The 24,748-nt window shown below is 39.0% G+C and overlaps 2 protein-coding genes across 10 annotated transcripts in view; both read left to right on the top strand.

Moving 5' to 3' along the window:
- The window catches only part of slc38a9 (solute carrier family 38 member 9), a 26,152-nt gene extending 21,064 nt beyond the window's left edge, over nt 1–5,088 (top strand). The window contains exons 15-16 of one of the 2 annotated variants that reach the window (XR_013278774.1): nt 2,214–2,303; nt 2,419–2,467. Coding sequence is in view for 1 of the 2 variants with exons in the window: in XM_077497959.1 (XP_077354085.1) it covers nt 2,214–2,303; nt 2,419–2,584 (256 nt within the window). In the remaining variant the exon portion in view is untranslated. Of the gene's footprint in view, nt 1–2,213; nt 2,304–2,418 lie in introns of both variants that reach the window. The other variant, XM_077497959.1, reaches the window with a different exon arrangement.
- Nucleotides 5,089–7,758: 2,670 nt separating this feature from the next.
- The window catches only part of nrg1 (neuregulin 1), a 37,659-nt gene continuing 20,669 nt past the window's right edge, over nt 7,759–24,748 (top strand). For 3 of the 8 annotated variants that reach the window (XM_077497672.1, XM_077497673.1, XM_077497675.1), the window contains exons 1-3: nt 7,791–8,311; nt 8,402–9,325; nt 21,130–21,268. In XM_077497672.1, the coding sequence (XP_077353798.1) occupies nt 8,614–9,325; nt 21,130–21,268 (851 nt within the window). In that variant the 5' untranslated portion in view covers nt 7,791–8,311; nt 8,402–8,613. Of the gene's footprint in view, nt 8,312–8,401; nt 9,326–21,129; nt 21,269–24,748 lie in introns of all 8 variants that reach the window. The other 5 variants (XM_077497669.1, XM_077497670.1, XM_077497677.1 and 2 more) reach the window with 4 other exon arrangements.

The raw sequence follows: 24,748 nt of genomic DNA on the forward strand, positions 1-24,748 counted from the left end.
AGACCATAGTTAACTCATTTGCTCCCAATAACATGTAAATAATTTTTTTTTAATGTTCTAAGTGTCCCAAAGACGTATTTATACGTTTTTTTTTGTTTTATTATGCTAGAGCATAGAAGAAGGCTTTGATGCAGCCTCTCAACTGCAAAGAACGGTTGCAGAAATGGTAGTTATTACAGAAACGGCCAGCAGGTGGCAGCAGAGCAAAGGAGATCAACCAGGGCCATGTAGAAAAAAAGCTCAATTACTTACAAATTTGACTAGATTTGTGAAAACTGATGAAACGTAGCTCTCTTCTAATGCTAATAGCTGCAAAACGGAAACAGATAGAAACATACTTTTTTATTCCTGATTAAAGAAGAGACTTTCATCTTTCTTTTGATAGGTTCTATGCTTTTATAGCAATAGAACACAATATGCGGTGGACCTTGCAAAATCAGTCAAAATCCAGTAAAACAGCCGGGAGCGAACGAGATTGCTTCTGTGAAAATGGCTGGGAGTGAATGAGTTAATGATGTCCGGACGGCTTTGAGGAAATTATGGTACACCATCTGGCATCTCAGGAGTGGGTAGCAGTGCACCATCCAGGTTATGAGGTGCTGACTTGACATGTTGAGTCGGAGTGTGGAGAATACTTAGAAGTTCTCCTCTCTACAATTTTAGCGACAAGCCTTGCCATGAGGAAGCATAGTCTGGGATCTTTGAGACGGGCTCTCCTATCTCTGGGGTTGAGGACACAGACGTGGTTTAAAAAAACAACAACTCCTCAATGGCATCTGGGACAGTGCCTCTGGATTGCCATACTGGGGTGGTTGGTCCCCTTGAGTCCGAAGGGTGTGTTTTCAATTACCGGGGGATCACACTTTTTCAGCTTCCCAGGTAAGGTCTATTCATAGGTGCTGGAGAAGTGTAATCTCAGATTCAGGAGGAGATGTGCGATTTTCGTCCTGGACGTTAGGCAAGAGTGCATGGTAGTTCTCTCAAACCAGTCTACATGTGTTTTGTGGACTTAGAGAAGGCGACTGTGTCCCTTGGGGCGTTCTGTGGGAGTTGCTTCGGGAGTATGGGGTACTAAACCCCCTGATACAGGCTGTTCGGACCCTGTACAACTGGTGTCAGTGTTGCCGGCAGCTTTGTTTCTATTGAGAGTTGGAATCCGCCGAGGCTGCTCTTTGTAACCAATTCTGTTCCTAAACTTTTACGGACAGAATTCCTAGGCGCAGCCAAGGCATTGAGGGCTTCCAGTGTGATCAACTCTCACTGGAGCGGTTTACAGTAGATATTGAAGTGGTTGGGATGAAAATCAGCACCTCCAATCTGAGACCATGGTCCCCAGTCGGAAAAGTTTTGAGTGTCCTCTCCAGGTCCCTTTCCTGCCCTAAGTATGAACTACAAGACGAGATGAACTTCATTAACTATCTTTGGGTCTTGTTCATGAGTGAAGGAAGAGTGGAACGGGAGAGTGACAGTTGTCGCATCTGAAGTGATGCAGACTTTGTATCTGTCTGTCAAGTTAAAGAAGGAAGTGAGCCAAAAGCCGAAGCTCTCAATTTACCAATCTACGTTCCTACCCTCATCTATGTTCATGACCGAAAGAACAAGACCCCAGATACAAGTGGCCGAAATGGACTTCCTCCACAGGGTTTCCGGGCTCTCCCTTGGAGATAGTGAGAAGTCATCCAAGAGTGGCTGCTGCTCTTCCACATTGAGAGGAAAAGGCTGCATTCTGGACACCTCTCTCATGTGTTGTTCCAGGGAAGACCTACGTCACCCTGGAGAGACTGTCTCTCGGCTGGCCTGGGAAGGCCTCGGCATTCCCCTGGAAGAGCTGGATGAAGTGGCTTGGGTGTGGGAAGTGTGAGCTTCTCTGCTAAAGACGCAACCTGGCCCTAGATAAGTGGGAGTAAATGGATGGATGGGTCGAGCGCAACTTGTTTTCAGTTCTTAAAAAATGCTAATAACTTATTCACAAATTAATTTTGCTGTGCATTAAAAACTTCAAACTTTAAAATAAAATTAAAAAACAGACTTTTAAAAAGGGCGTTTAATCACGTGGCACACTTTTTGCATGTTACCATTTGTCCAGAGTAGTAACTGATCAGCAGTTCTTTTGACTGTACTGAATCACGAGGATCAGTGCATTAAGACGATTCATTCACTGAATCATTAAGTTCATGATAAAGGATTTTTGTATTTTTCTTCTATCTTTGTAGTTTCTTCCATGTCCTCACCCTGAACATCTTGATTGTTGGAGCTGGTGTCCTGATGGCAAAGTTTTATCCCAACATTGGATCCATTATTCGGTATATTTTATGTCTTATTTCACCCTTGTGCTTGTGTAAAAAATAAATAAATAAAAATAATGTTATCAGCGCAGTTTTTAGTGGCGTGTACTTATGGCAACGTCTCTTGTTACAGGTTTTCTGGAGCAACATGCGGCTTGGCTTTAGTCTTTGTATTCCCCTCCTTAATCCACATGATCTCCTTGAGAAGACAGGGCGCCCTCCGCTGGCCGTCAGCGGTCTTTCACAGTTTTCTTATCTTGTTGGGTATGACCAACCTGGTGGCTCAGTTTCTCATGTAAACTCAAACCTTCCCTGGTAGGGTTAAAACAGGATGGACATTTAAAATCCCTAAATGAAATAAAGAACAATGAAGTGGCCACATTGTGCCATTGCCCAACTTATATTATTTGAGGTTATCAAAAAAATAAAAAAATGAGATTTACGACATCCACCAGGAATCCAATGACATAATTATGTTATCTTCTGCTGTTGTCTTTCAGCCAGTAGGATTGTGATGTGATAAAAGGTTACTTGGAGGTAACTTTAGATGTTTGATTATTCCTGCTCAGACTAGTCACAGGGATTTATCATGTACTGTTTTACTGTACTGTGCAATTCTTCTCAGTCGAGAAAATATTTACAGAAACTGTGTAGCTAAGTATGATCACAGGGACTATTGGCTATAAGGGATGCGTATACATACATATGTCACTTTCCATGGAGTGTATGGCTTTAACAGTTGTATCATCATAATTAGAAAGGTAATTCTTATTGATGAATGAATCATTTAACTTGATTATAAAAAATTGTACACTTTGTAGACAGCATGCTGTAACATACTGTAGTTTTTAGAAAAAAATGCAATTTATAACCGGTCTTCAAGTTATTCTGGTATTCTACATTTTGTATTTCATTCATTTATTATAAAGTTTTTTTTTTTTTTTTTTCATTGCATGAAGAGACAAAGGGAACGTGAGTGAAAATAAATCTCAGGTTAAAAGAAATGTGTTATATTTCATTAAAAAAATAAAAAATAAAATCATTATTTCTCAAATATGTACAAAAACAAGCATCAAACAACTTCTGGTGCTCATTTGTGTACCACACCAAATTCTCATGCGCACCTCTGACCATGATTTGATTTGAATATAAAGTTCAAATCTGATGTGGTTGTATTTAGAGCTAACAAGATCAGAATTGTGTCCATGCCCCATGAAGAAATGTAGGAGATAAAAAGTATGCATGCTGAAAGTTATCTTGTCATCTTAAAGGGACCATCTGACTGGGATGACCAGTTTTTTCACTCAAAAATATTATCTTGCAATGTTATCAATTAGTTTTGGAGAAACCAGGAACTAACTCATTTCAAAAGGCCTCTTACTAGTCAGCAATATAGCCACTTCCCAATCAGTTTTCCCATGTCCTGGTGCGTGTCAGCAGAGGATCCGGACACATTTTGTCCATTCAAAATCATTTTAAATACATCGCTAATCATGTCCAAAAACGGCAATCATTCGGCACCAAAATTTATGTGAAAATCTGAGAAAATTGCGGAATAAACAAACAAACAAAAAAATCTCTTCTTGTGCCCACTTGAACCTCTGAAAATATTAAAAGGATTAACCGCTCCATGGCTCATAAAGGAGAGAATGAGGAAATGCTAACATGCAGCTTACAAGCAGTTTATTTCATGCCAGATTTGCTTTCTTTCAAGATATGAACACTAGAGACTTTTCGTAAGCTGTATTGTTCGTAGGTTGTTAATATGTTTCAAAGTCCAGCCAACCATTTTCTGGACTGCATATCCTAGGGTTACGAGCGTGCAGCAACTTTTGAAATTTTGCCAAGTCAACCTCCAGGGATTGTCGCTAAATTGCATATAGAAACTTGGCACTCTCAGTACGACCATTTGGATTAATTTGCGATGCGTCCACTGGCCAAACAGAATTAGCGTTCGGCCCGCTATGGCTGCATGAACGGCGAGCCTCCGCGATGCGCTGTTCCTCGGAGGCAGATGTGGACCTTCTCAGCTGCCTGCGCAGCGGGGAATGTGCCACGGAGGTCAATATCTAGCCACACAGTGGCCAGTTAGCTTCTCTTGTATCAGTGGCTGAGCACTGTGAGCAGTAATTGCTACCCAGACAGTGGCAGTAGTGTTAGCCTGTTAGCTGCAGTGGGCTAATAGCTGCCTGTTGCAGTCTAAGAAAACTTCTGTCATGTAAATAAACACACAACAGTAATAGTAGAAAAAAATAATACTTCAGACATATATTTTCATTTTTAACCCAACTGTATAAGACAAAGTTGATCTCTTTAAAAGTCAAAGCACACCAACAACCAAGAGCACAAACCGCACTGTCATGTTTTGGATTTGGCTTTTGTTAGATTTTGTTGTCATGTTTCCATTTTTTTTTTCCCTGTCATGATATGTTTTGTTGTGTTTTCCTCGTGTTTCCCTTTGTCTCATCAAGTTTTATCACGTCCACCTGCACTTGTCTTCCCACCTCCATGTCAGCCAGTCAGTTCTCGTAGTCACGTGTGTCTCGTCCAGGTGTCTCTATTTGTCTAATTCGTGTGTATTTAGTTGCCTGTTTTTTTCAGTCTGTGTTGGTCCATTGTCGTTTTCATGCCTTTGCCATGCCCCGTCATCACATCCACGTCATGCTCTGCCCATGTGCTTGCCACGTCGTATTCCCTGTTTGATTGTTTACTTTGACTTATGTTCTTAGACTCTGTTGATTTTGTTTTTAGCTGCAAGTGCCCGGTTTGCCTTTTTAGTTTTAATTAAAAATCTTTGAGCACATTTGTCCCATCGCTCTGCTTTCCTGCATTTGGGTCCACCTTACCCCAACCCCACCGAACTTAAACACAGACTGAACTGTTCCACATTAATTAATGGATGCACCCTTATGAAGAACAGCAATCTTGCCTGGAATATATAAATCATATCACAGAATGCACAAAATGAGAAAACGTAATAACAACTACCGGTAGATAATTTTATAGAAAACTGGTTTTAAGCAGTTCAGTTAATGGATAGATAGATGGATGGTCACCTTTTATTGTAATGAACCTGCAGGTTCCATGGATCCTTAATTTCTGCCTACCTGTGGGGAAAAAAAAAAAGTGCCGGTGTTGCTCTTCTGGTGCGCCATGCATTTGGATCCACTGACGATCATGGGTGACGGTGGACTGCCTCCTGTTGTGGTCTCTGGCTTTAGTGGTAGGTAAGCCCAAGACCTCCCATCTTTATTGTGCCTGCACAGCAGCTGCGGACTAACATGCATGTGTTAATTTACTAATATAGCTCCTTAGGCACGCTTGTGGGATTTAGTTGTTTGATGTGGGGCCACTTTCAGTGACATAGCCCATATGATTACATTAAATCCCTGGACTGTCCTCGCATTTGCACTTTAAGGTCCTTACAGGTATTTAGGAACTACATAGTGTAATGCGCGGTGGCAGACCGGCCATGGACGGCGCAGCGGGATAGCAAAAAAACAAAACAAACAAACAAAAAAAACGGGAGGGCAATGGAAGTCCACAGGTTAATATTTATTTTAAAAAAAAAAAAGTGGGCACCACCTGCGCATTACAATAGCCGTAGGCTTCCATGGCATAAAAAAAAAAAGAATACATATCCACACAAAAACAAAGAAGCGCCACCCTGTGGCGCGGTGCCACACTGCCGATTGTTAAAATAGCCACTACCCAACTTGCACATCAGTAGCACTGCCTGGGTCAAAAACACTTTCCTTTGCTGTCCTGTCCTTTCCTGTCTTATGCTATCCTGTCTTGTCATGTCCTATAATAAAAATATCATGAATACATAAATTATCATGATACATAAATAAATAATCACGATTTTAATCTACATTGTTTTGCCCGCCAATTCTGAAGAGCACCTGTTATGTGTTAATTCTTTCACCATTTAATGTTATGAGGATGTCTTCAACATTTTTTGATCCACTGTGCACACTCATCCTCCTCTTTTTCTAATCAGTAAATTAGTTGCATAATATAAAATGTGGGAAGAAATTACCCCACAGTTTGACAAACATTTATTAAATGCTTTACTTGAATGCATGTAGTAATGTTTATTGCTCAAACATAACCTTTAACGTAACCATCCGCTGTCAAGATAAAGGATCATCTGTGGTCAAAATTAATGGTGCGATGAATCTGTGCCAATACATGATAAACAAGGTTTTTTTTGTTTTTGTTTTTTTCAACATGAAAAAGCTGTCCTGCCTTTGGTTCAGAGCATTCAAGGGCCAATAGGATGTCTTAGATCGTCATGCAGTGAACATGTGACATATCAGTGAATGTCATGCATGAGCAAGACACAAGATGCTGCATCCAAAGTCTTATATTAGCATTGGAATTAATGGTATTAGGTCAATACCATTAATTCCAATCGTGTCGACAAACATGTCGATCAACATGTTACTTGTTAGTAAGTCACCGATACCGATACCACTGTTTTAATGTAGTATCGGGGAACAACACGAATGATTAATGCTAATTGTTTTTGTGACTAATCAAGGAGTTAACGCTGTAACTTTGACAGCATAGTAATACACACAAGGGAGTACCGGTATATCAAACTACCGTATTGCACTGTGCCTGCAGTATAAAACTTAGACACTGGACAAAGGCACCATTCTGCGTGCTCAAGAACCTGAACAAGACAGGTTAAAGGTGTTGGTCTGATGAAACCAAGATTATTATTATTTTTTATATTTGGCAGTGAGACTTTAATCGAAGGAGAAACAGTCACCGTTCTCATTATTGTATCAGTGTAACTGGCAAATCATATGCAATTAAAAAGATATCAAATTAATTACTGTAATTAAAAGAAAAAAAAAAACATCACCGCTATTTTGATTTGCCTCTCTGACAAGTGACTTCCTCTTGAAAACAATGCGGATGAAAATGCTGAGAGTACAATCAATATGTGGGTCCCTAATTCAAGGGCCTGACAGGAAGTCCTCTCCCACAGATACCATTACTGGTATTAATTCTTTCTGAGGATTGGAAAGGGTCGCAGCAGGGTCAGCATTCCGTGTGGAGGTGACCTGACCTTTCTTCATCTTGTTTAAGCCTTCGATCCCCCACAAGTCCTTGGATTGTTCTGCCGACCTATTACCTGGTGTGGTGGTGGGGAACAGGAACTTCATAGTTTTAATGGTGGACCTCTAGAATGCTTCAAGTGCCTCTTTGACTGAATTATTTGTCCTAGTGGGACAAATATTCGCATGTTTCGATCCAGCTGTTGATGAATTACTTCTTAAAATGTTATTCATGATATAATGGAATGAATGCACTGCCGTTGATCAAAGCACCTTCATCTTATTCATTATCATTATGGTCTGTGTTATTACTCAGTGACTTGAGAGGACTGAAACACACTGGCTCTATCCTCCTGGGATGGATCATATGTCTGCTTGCTTGGCTCCTTCCCCTAGACACAAAACACACCCTTTGGCTTCAGCATAATCAATGGAGAGTGCTGTTGGAGGAGGTGGCTCCAGCAGTTGGCCTGCCTGCGATTGGCTGACAAGGGCTCTTAATTGGATTAAGGAACTTGCTTGAGCGTGATGCTTTGTGCCGGGATTGGGAGCCGCGGACGCAGTGGCAAGACAGGAAGCGAAGGGGAGAGGGAGGAGGCCTGCCCCGCTTGCCACTTAGAAGAAAAAAAGGGGAGTAACCCGTCTTCTTTGCCCTTGCGCTGCTGCGGCTGCCGGCAGACAACCTCCCTCCCTCCCTCCCTCCCTCCCTCCTCCTCTCTAGCATTCTCTCTTCTTTCCCTTACTCATCTGTTTCTGTGGTTGCTCTGGAGAGGAAGGACACCTGCCGCTCCCTCATGATTCAGCCATTCTGCTGCCTTGGAGCTTGACACACCGACAAGGCAGCATGTCCCGCCTGCCACTGCAGTGCCTGGCCGTGCTGTCCGATGCACTTCAACTACCGCAGTTGCAGACGTCCCAACATAAAACCGCCATCTCGTCCGTCCAAGTGCTCAGGTAAGTCATCCTTCACGATTCCGTCGTCGTTCCTCTCATATATGCAACATCCCAAATAATCTGCAGCATATCTGAATATTCCACTTGTAGACACACGAGTGCATTTCGTTGAGAGTATGGAAGTCCTTTCTGCTGTGCATGGAAGGCCGTCCTCATTCACTCCAGACTGTTAACAAGGTCAGAAACGAGAACACTTTCCTCCGCAATCCTGGCTCCCCTCATGATGGACAACATACTTAAAGTGACTGGTGGCTGATGCTGTCTGAGTTAATAGTGTTCCCAGATCCAGCAGTTAAAAGAAGATGACTGAGGGAGTGGAGGATTTCTCTGCAGGGCCGGTTCCCCCTCCCGGATTAGCCTCCCCCTCTGGCTCCGCTGTTGATACTGGACAAGTCCCAGAGGAGAAACCAGAGGAGACGGAGGCAGCTGGAGAGAACGGGGAGGAGGTTGCAGAGGTAACTGCAGAGGGAGGAGGAGATGATGATGATGATGATGGTGGGGAGCATCCGGGACCTTTAGGAGTCATGGCTTTGCCAGGCACCTGCTGTGTCTGCATAGAGATGGAACAGATTAACAATTGCCTGCACTCTGAGAAAATCTGCATTCTGCCCATCCTGGCCTGCCTGCTTAGTTTAGCTCTGTGCACAGCTGGACTCAAATGGGTCTTCGCCGATAAGATCTTTGAGTACGAACCCCCTACTCATTTAGATCCTAAACGTATGGGGCAGGACCCTATTATCATATCAGTGGACCCCACACTGGGACTAACTATGTCAATTCCTCATTCATCTCCATCAACTGCCCCACTGACCACCACTGCCGCCATAACCTCAGCGCATCCTGAGGTTTTAATGGAGGACAAGTCTACACGAGGTTCGAACGTGCCTCCGCGAGGGACCCAATCTCAGCCGTCTGCCACCGTTAAATCCACTGCTCAACTTCCCACCATCACGAAGCAGACCCCCCTCCCTTTGACAACACAAGAAGTGAACGACATCTTTATCCCAACTATCTGTAAGTACTTCCAACAAGAACTGGGCTATCTTTTCATTCCTTTGTTCCAGAACGGCCCCCTCGTATCATGACACAGGAATTTGCGATAGGCGAGGTGCGCTAGCTCTTCATCTCCATCTTAAACTGTGATTTGGATCAAAATAAACAAAAAGGGTGTTCTGTTCCAAAGGAATTATCTGTTCTATCGACTACTGCAGCAAGTGTAGGCTGTCGGGCCTTTGCCTTAGAGCAGACACGTTGTGACTTGCAGAGAGCATCATGGAGGCGCATGACTAAGCCTCGGAAATATTGCTCCCCTCTAGGTGTGTGCTCGTCAGCCTGACTTCGACGTTCAAGTAATTATCATTGTTTCAAGTTGTACGCGTTGATTTTGGCACACAAGGACGGATGGCGCTCGTGCTACTTTGCACTTGGAGGCAGCATGCAATATTACCGTCATCTGAAAAAGTGAAAATCAATAATGCATGACACAAACTGAAACACCAGGCTGTGGGCACAGGGAGACTTCCTGTTCACTGCCAGTGCTTCTTTTCAAGGTCAGAGCTGGCTGGAGGCTAATTGATGTCCCCGGCATCCCTTTACCGCAGGGGGAAAAACACAACACGCTAATGCTGTCTGCAACATAATGATTCAGCGGTAGTCACATATATGCAAGATTTATTACATCATTCTTTGGGTGGCTAAGATGGTGGTGAGGGATGGAAGCTCAAGTGTTCAAATTGGACTCCACTAAATGACTTATGTGCTAATAACTTGACGGGATACAAAATTATAGCTCAAATTGTATCACAGAAAAGTTGCACTTATAGTAACCCAAATTGACCCACTATGTAAAAAAAGACCAAGGCGATGCTGACATCCTCTTACTGATGAATGATACACAAGATGGCTGTGGATTGCGTTATGTATATATTAGGGATGTAACGATAAGGGCAATATCGTGATATTGTGATATTAAAACTGCCACAATATCGTCGTCGTCATGTTCACAATATTTAAAAGAAACACATCTGTTAAAAAAGTCAGGTTGATTTCCATTTGTGCAGTTCTAGCACCCTCTAGTGGCTACTTTATTAGTGCAATGTAATTTTCATTAGGGATGTTTTGGCTTTCTATGTTAAAAATCTATGCGAATTGTCAGATGAAGGGGAACCTAATTTGCTTGTGAAGCGATAAATGTGTGCTTGCATTCGCAAGTAAGTGCCTCAATATTGTTATGAGAGATTTTAGGTGGTTTATATGCATTGCTGTTATGTACAAAAGCACAATATTGTGCTTTTTTTTTTTAGTATGAGCGCTTATTTTTTTACAATATTGTGATCTTTTTTAAATATCGCCAAACCCCCACAATATCGTGATAATTATCGTATCGTGACCTTCATATCCTGATAATATCGTATCGTGATGTTTGGATATCGTTACATCCCTAGTATATATAGGAACAGTACTCTCAATACACACCCATCAACATGCTTTCATTCTGCTTTCTTTCTGCAGAACTGGATTCAAAATTTGACAGACAAATGACAAGCATTAGCGAATGATAGTCTACATGGAATACCATTTGCTGTCCAACATATAGTGGGTAAAATGACAGGATGAGGCAGGACGACATGCATTTTCCACCTGGGCTAGAATACGGGCTGTTGGCATGTTTTGTGAAAACACAAGACAGTTTCAAGATGGCTGACTAGGAGACAGACCTCCTGGTGAAACTCAACTCAACTTATTTATAGAGCACTTTAATAATCAACCATAGCTGCATACATGCTGTTCATAGGGTTGCCAACTGTCCCGTATTAGCCGGGACGTCCCGTATTTTGTACTAAATTGTTATGTCCCATACTGGACCTCAAAAGTCCTGTAAAATAATTGTCAATTCTTACACGAAATGCAGCAAACGGCATCTTTGCCATTTTTGGACCACAGCTGCTCCCGTAGATTGACAAGTGACAAGGAAGTTGCTTGTAGCCAATAAAATGAGTCGCTGGGTGTGACGTTACGTGGAGATCTTGCAAGGTATGAGAGGCACTTCCTGGTTTCGTCACAGCTTCATGTCGCCTACACTCTAAACGCCGATCTTAATTCGTCGGCTGCGAACATATCAGCGGGGAGCAATACAAGATGTATTGTCGTACTATTTATGAACAAATACTGCGAGAATTTAGCTTGCTGGCAAGTTTCGCAATCAGCGCTTAACAGCAAACCGCACTCTACAGGTCCTAGATCAGCTAAAACGGCAAGTCACGAAGGGCGGCAACTGTCAGCCCATCACAGGCATCAGGCATCGTCACGTGCATTTGCGCGGCTTATACTGTGTTAGTGGCTAGAAAATAATAATAATAACAATAATAATAATAATAATAATAATAATAAGAATAATGTGTATTGTTGTCCGGTCGGTTAGGAAGAGAGAATGGATAAACCTGTAAGAAAGAAAAGAAAGAAAAGTCTCCATGGAAAAAGTAAATTTGGTGAGTCACGCTCCTCTTTTGCATTTTTTTTTTTTTTTTTGCACCTGTTTTTTTTTTTTTTTTTCTAGGTAAAGAGGCAAATTGTGGGTTCTTTGAGGTTTTGTATGAGGTTACATAATGATGGCCTTCAAATCAAATCAGAATATACACTGATTTCACACATTACGCTCACACCACCATGGCACCGTGCCGTGCACTTGTCCCTTATTTTGGGATGAGAAAGTTGGCAACCCTAGCTGTACATAAAGTAAAAATCAGACACATAAAAATAAAGATGTTTAAAACAATAAATAATAACATAGCATTAAATACAATAAAACACTAAAACAATGCTAAATCTCATGAGTCAAAGCCAAGAATAAAATCAAGAAGATGGGTTTTAATGCTAACGCTAATGCTAACAATTAGCTTGATCCCCTTAGAGTTCTTGTCAAAACTATGGGAATTAAATAACCTCCAACCGCTATAACAAATTGAGAACACCAACAACTGGTGGCATGTACAGTAGTTTATCTAGCCGTCCATACATTCCACTTAAATTAATGGACTTCAAATTTACACAGGCGCAAATGGGTGGGGAGGACACACCTCCCTCTGATTTATGATGACATGATACGTTACATCCTCTTTCGTCATATAAGGTAACAAAAATCTCTGACAAAAAAAAGTCAGATCAAATTTTGCACTATAGTTACAGGTTTTGTTGTTCAGTGTCGTGTTTGCAGCCAGGGTGAGAGCCTAATAAGAAACATGTACCTGTGCAGTGAATGTTTGCGTGGACATGAAAAAAAAAAATAAAAATTAAGGAATAAAAAATAATCAGTGTTTTCTAAAAAACAAACAAACAAACAAACAAACACATCATATCCTACGCCTGTTGCCTGTTGACAAGATCTGGCAGTTTATTTACTGTGTAATATTGAGTAGTTAGTCACTATAAGAAAAACTTAATGAAATACATCAAACTCGCCAGTGATGCTGATTATTTCTCTATAAAATGTCACTTCTGTCTTTGCTCTTGCCTGTTGAACTCACATTTGCTGCTGCGGAAGGACCAAACAAGTTCTTTTCAGGGCTGAAACAAGCCAGACAACAACACTGTTGGGCAACCTACCCTTACAATGTGCAGTTTTCTTCAAGTCCACCTTGAAATCCATTTTTATTCAAGTCTGACATTCATCTCCCTCTGTCTCGCATTGAGCATGCCACGGGACTGACGTCACTCAAAGCCTGTATGAAGGCCAAGAGTGATGAATCTGATATCTGATTGGTTTAAAAAAAAAAAAAAAAAAAGCAAATAAAAAGCAATTACTAATAGTTTGTATGTGTATGGTACTGGTTGTGAATGCCTTGGGCAGATTACAGTGACATAAGAGCAAGCTGAAATCTGACTGGACAAAAAAACAAAACAAAACAAAAAAAACAATATACCGTATTTTCCGCACTTTAAGGTGCACCGCATTATAAGGCGCACCTTCAATGAATGACATATTTTAAAACGTCTTCCATATATAAGGTCTACAGTAGAGGCTGGGGTTACGTTATGCGTCCATTAGATGGTGCTGCGCTAAAGGGAATGTCAACAAAACAGTCAGATAGGTCAGTCAAACTTTATTAATAATTAAAAACCAGCTTTCTGACAACTCCATTCACTCCCAAAATGAATAAACAGCTGTTTTATTATTTTCTCTGAGGTAAAGTATTAGTATTAGCTAGCGATCCAAGCTGGCGGGATCTTCTGTGCATACGCATCACCGATCGTGCAGGGTCACCGATAGCGTCTTGACAGCGAGACCTGTTGCGGCTCAGTATTGATCCATATATAAGGCGCACTGGATTATAAGGCGCATGGTCAGCTTTTGAAAAAATTGAAGGCTCTTAGGTGCGCCTTATAGTGCGGAAAATATGGTACATACTTTATGCACAGAAGTCAGAAAGAGATTGACAATGAATGTGAAATAAAACCAACACATATTGGTGGTGTGTAGTGTAGACTCTCACCTTTTCTCAGTTTTTACCTTCACCATTCAGCAATTACAACCATTTTATGTAGTACACATCCATTTCAACGGCTCAAACATATTTAAATAATTAACATGTTCATACTGAATTTTTCATACTTATTGTTCAGTAAATGGCGACACTTTCATGCTTGGTTGGGTTAAGATTAGGGGATGTGGAATGGCAAATAAACATTCTGTATTTAAGTCGGAAGACATAATTTTTGTGAAGAAAAAAAAAAAAAGACTACATAAAAGTAGAAGTGCTTATTCAAACTCTTTCACTTGGCTTTTACCAGGTGGACAAACATTTTGCTTCAACTGAGTTCAATGAGAAAGCGCACACCTCGAACAAAAGGCTCTCACGACTCAACGGTTTAAGATACAGATTTCAGAAATGGGTCCGTTAGAACGGCAAGGGTTTGGGGAACGTAAGCATGTTCTCACTTTTTATACCGGACGAAAAATGACCGAATTAGAGCAGGTTGAAAACGTGTGGCTTTTAAAAAAATGACAAGAAAAAAGCGGCCAAAATTACATGGTTTTGAATGGTCGAAAAAATGTGACTTCTTCTCGCTTGTAATCAAATAAAAGGTACTAAATGACACCTTTGCCGCACAAAAGTGAGTTTGTCAGAAAGAAGACCCTTGTAACTACAAAATGTCCAAATTTTATGTTTAGTGAGCAAATATTGTGGCCACGGTGACGCGTTGAAGTGAGATTTTTCGAAAGAATTTTTTTGTCCCTCCACTCTATCGTTGATTGCCCCACTGTAGCAGACGCAATACACACCAATGTAAAAAGCCTTTTTTTCTTCATTTCGCACACTGTCTTTGAACTCGCACAGGAGGGAGAGCTTACATTCCTTAAAAAAAACTTCGACACCGAGCTAAAGATGGGAAAAATTGCAACAAAATGAGCTAAAAATGATCTTGATCGGTTAATGTATGTACGCGCAGCGTGGCTTGGAAAAAGGTGCTTAATTTGTTTATCTTTTCCCTCCTTCTCCATTCATTCCTATGGGACTCTTTGGCGGGGTTTTTTTTTGGAATTTGAGTCGCCATGGTAACTCGGAATTCTGAAAAAGAAAAAAAAAATGGTTCCCCACTGAGTCAGATCGAGCCATACAATTTTTATGTAGTCATCATTCAGTAGCAAGCCTATTTTGACAAAATGACTTTGAATGTACAAATACCTGTTTTTCCAAATATATGGAATAGAAGTGTAACAGTACCTGTAGAATGTACTTAAGTAAAGAAACAAAGTAGTTTTATTTCATTACCTTCCACCACTGCAGGGGACTCACTCACTCACTCTCACTTGGCCATTGAAGAATTAATATGCCATCTGCTTCACAAAGTTATGAAATGCTTTCATAGAACGTTGACGTTACACGGCAGTCGCGTTTGAATGACTCAGACTTAATCTTGTTACTTCCGTCAGCAGTCACAACACATCAATAAACTTAAGTGAGCCTGTTCAGTTAGCACATATACATATGGTACCAACGCTAGCGCCACCATTCGGGAACATGATGCTGTATGTTTTGGATCATGAAGAATACTTTTCCCTTTGCCAGACCAAACTAACGGCAGGAAGAGCAAACAAGCAGCAAATCGCTGCAGTGACTCCCTGGCAAAAGTTTTAAGCAGCACAACCATATTAACTGAGTACACTTCTGTTTTAAAATTCCTCAACATTGTTGTACAAGTCCCAAGTCAAACCCTAATCATGGGTTAAAAATGATGGCTCCTGGCCTATGTATCAATTTGTGCTAAAGTCAACTATCCAAGTACAGTAATAACGATCACTTTTTCACTGTGATTTGACATCATTTGTCATTTGAGTTGCTGTCAGGTGTGGTAGAAGTTCACAACTGTCCATTTGTCACCTCTTTGGAATCTGCTCCCTTCCCCTCTCTTTGTGTACCACAACCACCTTTGCAAGAACGAACTTGTCGTGAACATTTCTTAGGAAACAAGCGCTGTGAACGTTATTGTCTGTAATTCTAGCATAAACAGTGTCTTGGATTCACTTGTGTAACGTAAATCCCCACGTGGCGAAACCAAGAGTCATGCAGGTGAAAGATGTCACATTGAAAGATTACTCCTTGTGGTGTGATGAATAAACATGACGGTTAGCATTTAACTGTCATGTTTGGGGTTCAACATGAATGGATTTCGTTCCTCCTGAAATAATCCGTTGTAGTCATTTGGGAGTAATGTTTAACGTCAGCTAAAATGTGTGAATTTGAGGAAAATTCTGTTTTCTGAGCTAGATAAGGTCTTTAAAATCTTTCTTGAGGTTGAGCAAACATGATTCATCATAACGTTTAAAAACGATCAGAAGATTAATCAACATTTAATCTAATGTCCCATGTCAACCACTTTCGCACATCTTTGTGTCACTCCCCACTTCACTTCGTTGGCTCTTGCTGTTGTCGGTTACGCGCATTTGGTGAAAAAGGTTTTTAATGTGAAGCCTTTGGTAGTTTTGACATAAATGGTTTTGTTCTTCTCCACTTTATTTTTCACTCATTTATTTTGCTAATTGATACTCTTTCCTGAATCAAGTTTGTACATGCGCGGGAAGATGACGTACTCGTCCATTGTGTGAGAAGGAAGGCAGGAGCACTCAAAGTGATCATGATATTGACTTTGATGTGTTTTTAACTCTTTGACCTCCAAAACGTTTAATAACGATAAGTAAAATCACGGCATAAAATCACGATGTATGCCGCCATAAACGTTAAATGATGTCAACTATGTTTTTTGTTTTGTTTTTTTGTTTTGTTTTTTATCAATGGGCAGTTCACAGTCTTGACCAAACTACGGCCCGGGGGCCATTTGCCATCCATTTTTCAGTGGCCCGCGACATATGCTAAAAATGGCATTTGACTCAGTTCAAATAAAATAAACAAAACAAAAATGTTTGGTGATGGTCAAAGTAAGAAGGGAGGGTATCGAAAAACTGGTGCCATTAAAGGTTGTTTTAGTTAACTAAAACTAATGAAAAAACTAAAACGAAAATTAAAAAGACAATATTGTTACCGAAATAAAATAAAAACGAAAATGCTTTTTAAAAAACGAAAACTAACTGAAACTACATTTTATGTTTACAAAACTAACTACAACTAACTATAATTATAGCAAACATATCCTTCGTTTTAGTCTTTGGTAATTAATTGAATGCATGAGCCTTTGGGGATGATTTTAAATGTGATTTTTAGTAGATTTATTTTGCTATAAACCGGAATAATGACGTTTGAAAGTATGTCACACAGAAGTGATGTCATCTTGCAGCAGCCAATAGAAACGCACCTTCAGATGACGTTGCTCCCATGGTGTTTTTTTAAATATTGCGCACAAGTAATACACATTTTAAAAAAAAACTAATACTGAAACTAACAAACTAAACTAAAACTAAGCATTTTTTTAATGAATTAAATTAATAAAAACTAACAGAACCACCCTGATAACTCATAAAAACTAACTAAAATGAAAAATTCCAAAACTATAATAACTCTACTGCCATATTACAAATAAATTGGTTTATATACTGTAGCATTGTTCTAAATATGCAAAAGCACAAATAAATTATTTGTACAATTTTTAGGACTAAACACAATTTCTTTTCGTAACATTATGTGGCCCTTGCGTCCTTCTGATTTTCTGTATGTGGCCCTCAAATGAAAAAGTTTGGACACCCCTGGCCTAAGTGAAGCGCGCGCTGCCTGGTCAATGAGTTGTGGAATCAAAAACATTCACTATATATGGCCGGAAGATGGCAGCATTGTTTCTCTTTTCAACGGGCTCAATGTGTATGAAATTACAATAAACGTGACGAAACCTGATGACATCTGATGAAATAGAACGTTTTCAAAGATGACATAAATGATTAAAGCCTTTGTCATATTAAAGTTTTTTTTATATATATATAATATGGGGCAGTAAAAAAGTTAAGCAACCTTGACGATCAGTTTTGCCTGGGTTTACCTTACCCTGTTGACAGTTTGGGGTCTCATACTCTATGTAGTGTAATTCTTAAACAATGTCTGTACTGGAGATTACTCACAACCCATCCAAGTAATTATACTGTGAGTCATTAAAACAGTTGGTTTCATAGTAAATACAACCAATTCTGACATCATTGTGGGGGAAAATGGCATGAGTCATTAACAATTTTTTTTGTTCTTTTGTGGTCTTAGTACGCACAGATGAGTATTTAAACCACTTGTATGTAGTTGTATAGGTGAATAACGGGTGAATGTATAGGCTACGTATCGTAACTGATTGAAATAGCAAGCCTGAGATTGTATGCCTGGAATCTTTCGATGCAATTCAATCATTTATCACAATAGTGTCTTTAAGTTATCCGCATTTTAAGAGCCACTGTACCCAAATGTGATTGAGACGGAGCCACACCCCGATACTGCAACAGTAGACGTTTGCTCTTGCATTACCTCCGTCTGCCACACTCTCCTTCACATTCACAGAGCTGCATTACATTCTCTTCTCTTCTGCAGCTTACTGCAGCATCTGATGCTCCAATTCCCCTTTGGGAATAATAAAGTTGACCCTTCAAATTGATTAACACATAACCATATACATACTTAGCTAATGAAACGACAGGTTGTTTTTTTGTTTTTTTTCTCTCAAAGACACTTTTACAAGGCCTCATATAATAGATGTGAGTAATTGACAGGCAAATAAACTGGACGGGATAGAAATTACAAATCGGGAAGCAACAAAAAGAAACATAAATTGAATGGACAAAAAGCATTTTGGCATAGAAGAACCAGAGAGTAAAATGCAGTAGGGTGGTGCATCAGAGAGAGAGAGAAAAAAAAAGGTTTCTTGCTGATTTTGCAGCATGCATGAATGCATGGTTCCACATAGACTCCAGAGAGGAAACATTCGCATCAAGCCTCAGAGAAAAAAAAACGTGGTTGAGTGAAGTCTGAGGCCACAGGGACAAAAGGAGGAAGAGACTGTCAGATAAAGAACGATGACAGTGGTAAAGTGTACTTCAGTGAACAAGACTGACAAAGATCTTAGGAGGAGGAATTATCCTGAATTGCGGTTTGCATGCAATCATAGTTTGATGAAAACAAACCGTCCGGGATCCCTGAACTGAGGACTTGCCACATTTTTTTTTCAAGCTTTCTGCTCCAAAAGAACAATTTTGCTATGGGGTAAAAATGGGAGACACAACACTGAGATCTATGTAGCATTTGCACAATATTATATCATAACTACAGTGTGGTATACAGTACCTACGTACTGTTAGTAAGTCCGTATAGCCACAAAAAAAGTAATGGAAAACTGCTATAATTCATTTTATTGTGATATCTATTATTAATTCACACGGTATTTTGGGGGATGCTAATGTGTGCTGGAAAGCTGTCAAGTTGGGGTCAGCATTAAAAATATATTTCCTTACATGAATTTGAAGTATGTGTGCACATTTTTTCACCAACAAAAAGCAAAACACAAAAAAAGTTGATCAACATATCCCGTCTCTTTCTGGGTTCAAATTGGTTACAGCATATCATGTATTTGTGAGCAATGGGTTGGAGATTTCCTACCAAACATGCCAAGTCATAACCTCACTGCTGTGATGGTTTGCCAGAATTGTCACCTTGAACTTGAACACCATCCATCTAATGAGAAAAGCAGAATGGCTTGAATGAGTCATCATTCCCCCCCCCCCAAGGTTATGTGAGAAATGTTACCCTCACATCTCAGTCAGCTAGTTGAGAAATGGTCACAGTAGAGTTGGGACGCCCTCTTGTGACTATTTGTGACATTGATTTAGATGAGGGCGTGTCCCTTCAAATATCACAGTTTAATATGTCATTTTAAAAGGTTTTCTAGTATATTTGTTATAACACCAGAATTATTTGTCAAACATTTGTCAAAATGGAATAATGTCTTTGAAAAGGTGTCATTTTGTCTGTACTTGTATGATACCGATGGGCATCGTAAGTTCTGCATATACAGTATGATTTTTCTTCATACCCGATACTATGACATTAAATATAAAATCGATTATACAGCAACCTCTGATGTAGCCTATGTCTAAGCCAATATACCATTCAAAATAACTCACAATAGTAACTCACACTAATTGACATCAATCACAAAACTGCATGACTTAATTCAGAACCATTTTAGGCCAGATGAATAACATAAAATGTGTCTGGAGTCGCAAAACATTGACACAGATTGTGATAATGGAAAAAGTGTGTTAGACTTAGTCGAATGTACTTTTTTTTATTTTTTATTTTTTATAATAAATTCATTTTCTGATTATTGTTTTTTGGCAATTTCAAAGACATTTAACGTTTTTTTCTGCCTTTTTTTGTTTGTAATAAATAATTCTATTTTCTGATTATTATTTCTTGGCAATTTCAAAGACATTTTATGGCAATTGTCTGCCATCTTTTGTTTTTTGGACATTTTATGGTTACTTTTTGAATTTTTTTTTTCTTTTTCTTACAACTTAAAAATTTGGACACTAGACATTTTTTTGATGATTTTCAGCTAGACTTTTTTTTTTTTAAATCAATAATTTATTTAAAGAATATTTAAATAAATACTTTTTTTATTTTTATTTTTTTTAAAGAGAGATCCACAATGAGCCACAGGGGACTGAAGAGCTATATTTGCCAGATTGCAGACCCCTGATTGTTATTATTAGTATTTGGTTTATTTTCATTGGCCCTAATTTGCCTTCTTTGAATGGGAATGATTTCTCAAAATATTCACATTTTATATTCAAGTCATTCAAAGAATGACTTGTCAAATGAGTGAGCTGACTCAAGTGAAATATTATTCGACTTTGGTGCAGTGCATCATGTTTTGTCCTTAGCATGACTTCACAGCAGCACCAATCACTGCAGCACTTGGACCATCACAAAAATTAAACCAGCATCCTGTTGGCTAGGCTCCCAAAAAAAAACCACACTTTGTTGGATTAATATGTCAGATACAAAAAAAAAAAAAAAAAAAAAAAAAAAAAGACGAAGAAAAAGGCAGCAATGTTTGTATTCCTCTTCGGATGCTCAGTACAGACGCAGCTGTTCTATTTTGATCAACATCAGGGAAAGATGTGCAGCATGTCCGATGGTCAGGTCACCAAAAAGCATTAACACTTCTGAGTGTCTATTTTAAAAGTCATTAGCAGTATTTCATTTGAGTGTAAGTTGATATTTTAATGCATAATTAAACATTCATGAAGACAATCATTTTTGTGTTGCGCCTGCACTCATGTCAGTTCTCATAAGACATGAATGAAGTCCTAATTTATTCTGTTTTGTCTCTGGCAGCTTCCACCAGCACCACCACTACCGCCAAGACCTCCAGTCATGTGACCCGCTGTAGTGATAGCCAGAAGAACTACTGTGTCAACGGAGGGGAGTGCTTTACCCTTGAAATCATGCATGGCAGCACAAAGTTTTTTTGCAGGTAAGGACATGGAATTTCAATTTTGCGTGCGGATTTGCCGTTGTGTTTTTCTGCGTCCTTTCTTTCGAGCTCAAGCTACTTTGGAAACAATTCATTTCACTCTCATGACACCAGGGATGTAACGATACCGACAATATCGTGATATCGTGATATTAAAGCTGCCACAATATATCGTCATGTCACGATATTAGAAGCAGCACATCTGTTAAAAAAAAAAAAAAAAAAGTCGGGTTGAGTTCCACTTGTGCATATCTAGCACCCTCTGGTGGTCAGTTTTTTAGGGCGGTTTAATTTTCACAAGGCATGTTTTGGCACTTCTATGTTTCAAATCCACGCTAATGGTCAGATGAAGAGGAACAGAGTCAATGCGTGGAGGAACTCAATTTATTGTATTTATTAATTTCTTATTTATTTAATTAAATATTGATTAATTTATTTATTTTCTTAATAAAAACGTATCAATTTATTGTAATGCTTGTATTACTGCCTCAATATATATATTATTTTTATTAGGGGTGTGAATTGCCTAGTATCTGGCGATTCGATCCGTATCATGATTCATAGGTCACGATTCGATTTGATACCGATTAATCCCCATACGAGTCTGTAAGTCAATTATTGCGATTTTTTTTTTTTTTTTTACACTCAAATACTAATCAGTAACCTTGTACACTGTAAGATTTGTGTGATAATGTATTTAACTGAAACCTCAACACTGTATTTAACAAACAGGTTGCAATCTGTTTCATGTCTGAACATAATTAAAATAAAATATTAAGGCCTAATGTTCCATTAATATAGCATTTTTCCATGCTAAGTAAGACTTTTTGTTGAATTAAAATTATTTACATAAATTATAATGGGAAAAATTGTTTTGGATTTCGAACAAATCGCTTTTAGAACAGCCTTCTGGAACGGATTATGTTCGAAAACCGAGGTTTGACTGTATATGACAATATAATGGTGCTGTTGTAGTGCTGGAGCTGTGAAATAGTTCAGCATTCAGTATCCTACTGAAAATTCTATTTAATAATCACATATTTAGATAATTAAAAAAAAAATGTAAATTACATTTTATTTAATAACAACTCATTGGTTTCTTTGATATACTATGCATACTGTTGTGTATACAATGTGTTGTAAATGGATCATTATTTTCTTAATGTAGAAAGAGCTCATATTCTAATATGTTATGGTATTAACTAGAGCTGTCAAGCGATTACATTTTTTAATCAGATTAATCACACCTTAATTTTGATTAATTAACCACATAATTAAAAAAGGCTTTTTATCAACATTTTTTTGCCTGCCAAATTTGAAGACCACCTGTTGTGTGTTCTGTCAACATTTGAGGGCGTCTTCAAAAATGTTTTGATCCACTGCACTCTTCCTCTTCTTTTTATATTAAGTTAATTACTTGCATAATAAAAAAAAAAATGACCCCAGCAGTTTGACATGAACAAATATTCTGAAAGTCATATGCAAAAATTGATTAAATGCTTAAATGCATGTAGTTATGTTTATTGGTCAAACACAACCTGTCCTAACTTTTTATCATAACCATCTGAGGTCTAGCTAATATCATCTGCGGTCAAAATTAGTAGTGCGATTAATCTGCATTAATACATATTTGTACTTTTGTACATAACAATACATATAAACCACCTACAATCTCTGTAGTTAAACTACATAAAACTTTGATTATTATTATTATTATTATTATTATTATTATAATTATTATTATTAGTAGTAGTAGTAGTAGTAGTAGTAGTAAGAAGAAGAAGAAACAGTTTGGAAAACAGATTATTATTCTTATTATTCTTCTTCTTATTATTATTATTATTATAAATATCCAACCAATTTAATAACCTTAAAGGCCCAGTATGCTGGTTTCACTCTGGAAAAGGCACTTTTTAAATACAGGATTTAAACAAACAAACTACTTCTCATTTTACAGATCTGGGCTTCTCTTAATGTGTAGTGGCGATTTTTTCCTAAGCCCCCACCCCCTCAGCCTGTATTTTGCCATTTTGTGTTTGTTTTGTAAACACTGGGACGTTTCTGTGGAAAGACAGTGTTTACACCCCTCCAGCCAATCGCAGAGCAGGGGGTGGCGTGTCGCAAACTGGACCGGGCGAATGTGTCGGGTGCGTGACGTCACTCCCACGGCAATTTGACAGCATTCACGGATTTTTTTTTTTCACTCACTCATTCACACATGTAAGCTTCTGTGAGTGAGTGAGTGAGTGAGTGAGTGAGTGAGTGAGTGAGTGAAAAAAAAAATATAATAATCCGTTCGTGCTGTCAAGTTGCCACGGGTGTGATGTCACGTAGCCGACAAATTCGCCCGGCCCCGTTTGCGACTCTTGATATTGTGCCCCAACACAGCATCATAGATGAGGGTGGTCCTGGTGGAGCCGCATGCTTTTATCGGAAGTACAGGTGGCTCTTTTCTTTGTTGCACAGGGCATCAATGTTGGTAGTACAGTCCAGGCTTTCATCTATCTGCACTGAGTCCCAGGTTTTAGTACAGCTGTGCAACGCTCAAGGGTGGTTTGGATCTTGGACTTGGCAGGCAGGACTTTTTGTACTTGCCTTGGTTGCTCTGAGTCCCACTCTACCCCACTGCAGTATGGTGTTCCACAGGGTTTCATTGAATTTGTTGCCCCCGGTTTCTATCTAAAGCAGTGGTGTCAAACATATGGCCCGCGGGCCGGATTAGGCCCGCAAAGGGGTTTAATATGGCCCACGAGATGATTTTGCAAAGTTAAAAAAAAAAAAACTTGTAATGTCGGACCAATTAATCAACCGGCCACAATCAAAACATATAAATTTGTAATTTCACAATCAGTCCTCAGATGAGCAAAGCAACTTGTACGGGGAATCGTCCAGGATGTCATTATTTTACACACAAATTAAAGTTACGGTTTGTTTAATATATATATATATATATATATATTTTTTTTTTTTTTTTTTTTTTTAAATGATAGACCGACATAAAGGTGTTAAATACGACACAAATTCAATTACTGGTAACACAAATAGATATGACAAGGATTAACATCCTTATAACATCATTAACTCATTTGCTCCCAAAAATGTATAAATACATTCTATTTTAAATATTCACAGTCTCCCAAAGACATATTTATACTTTTTTTTTTTTTTTTTATAATAGAGCAAACAGAAGGCTTTGATGCAGCCTCTGAACTGAAGAGAACTGTTCAAGCAATGGTAGTTATTACAAAAACGGCCAGCAGGTGGCAACAGAGTTTAAGAGATCAACCAGGGCTATGTTGCAACAAGCTGTTAATCCCCACACTTTTAAACAGATTTGTAAATCATGATGAAACTTCGCTATATTCTAATGCTAATTGCTGCAAAACGGAAACAGATAGAAACATACTTTTTTTTTTATCCCGATGAAAGAAGATACTCTAATCTTTCTTTTTGTAGGTTCCATGCTTTTATAACAATAGA

Source organism: Festucalex cinctus, chromosome 15 (genome assembly GCF_051991245.1).
Source record: "Festucalex cinctus isolate MCC-2025b chromosome 15, RoL_Fcin_1.0, whole genome shotgun sequence".
Lineage (NCBI taxonomy): Eukaryota > Metazoa > Chordata > Actinopteri > Syngnathiformes > Syngnathidae > Festucalex > Festucalex cinctus.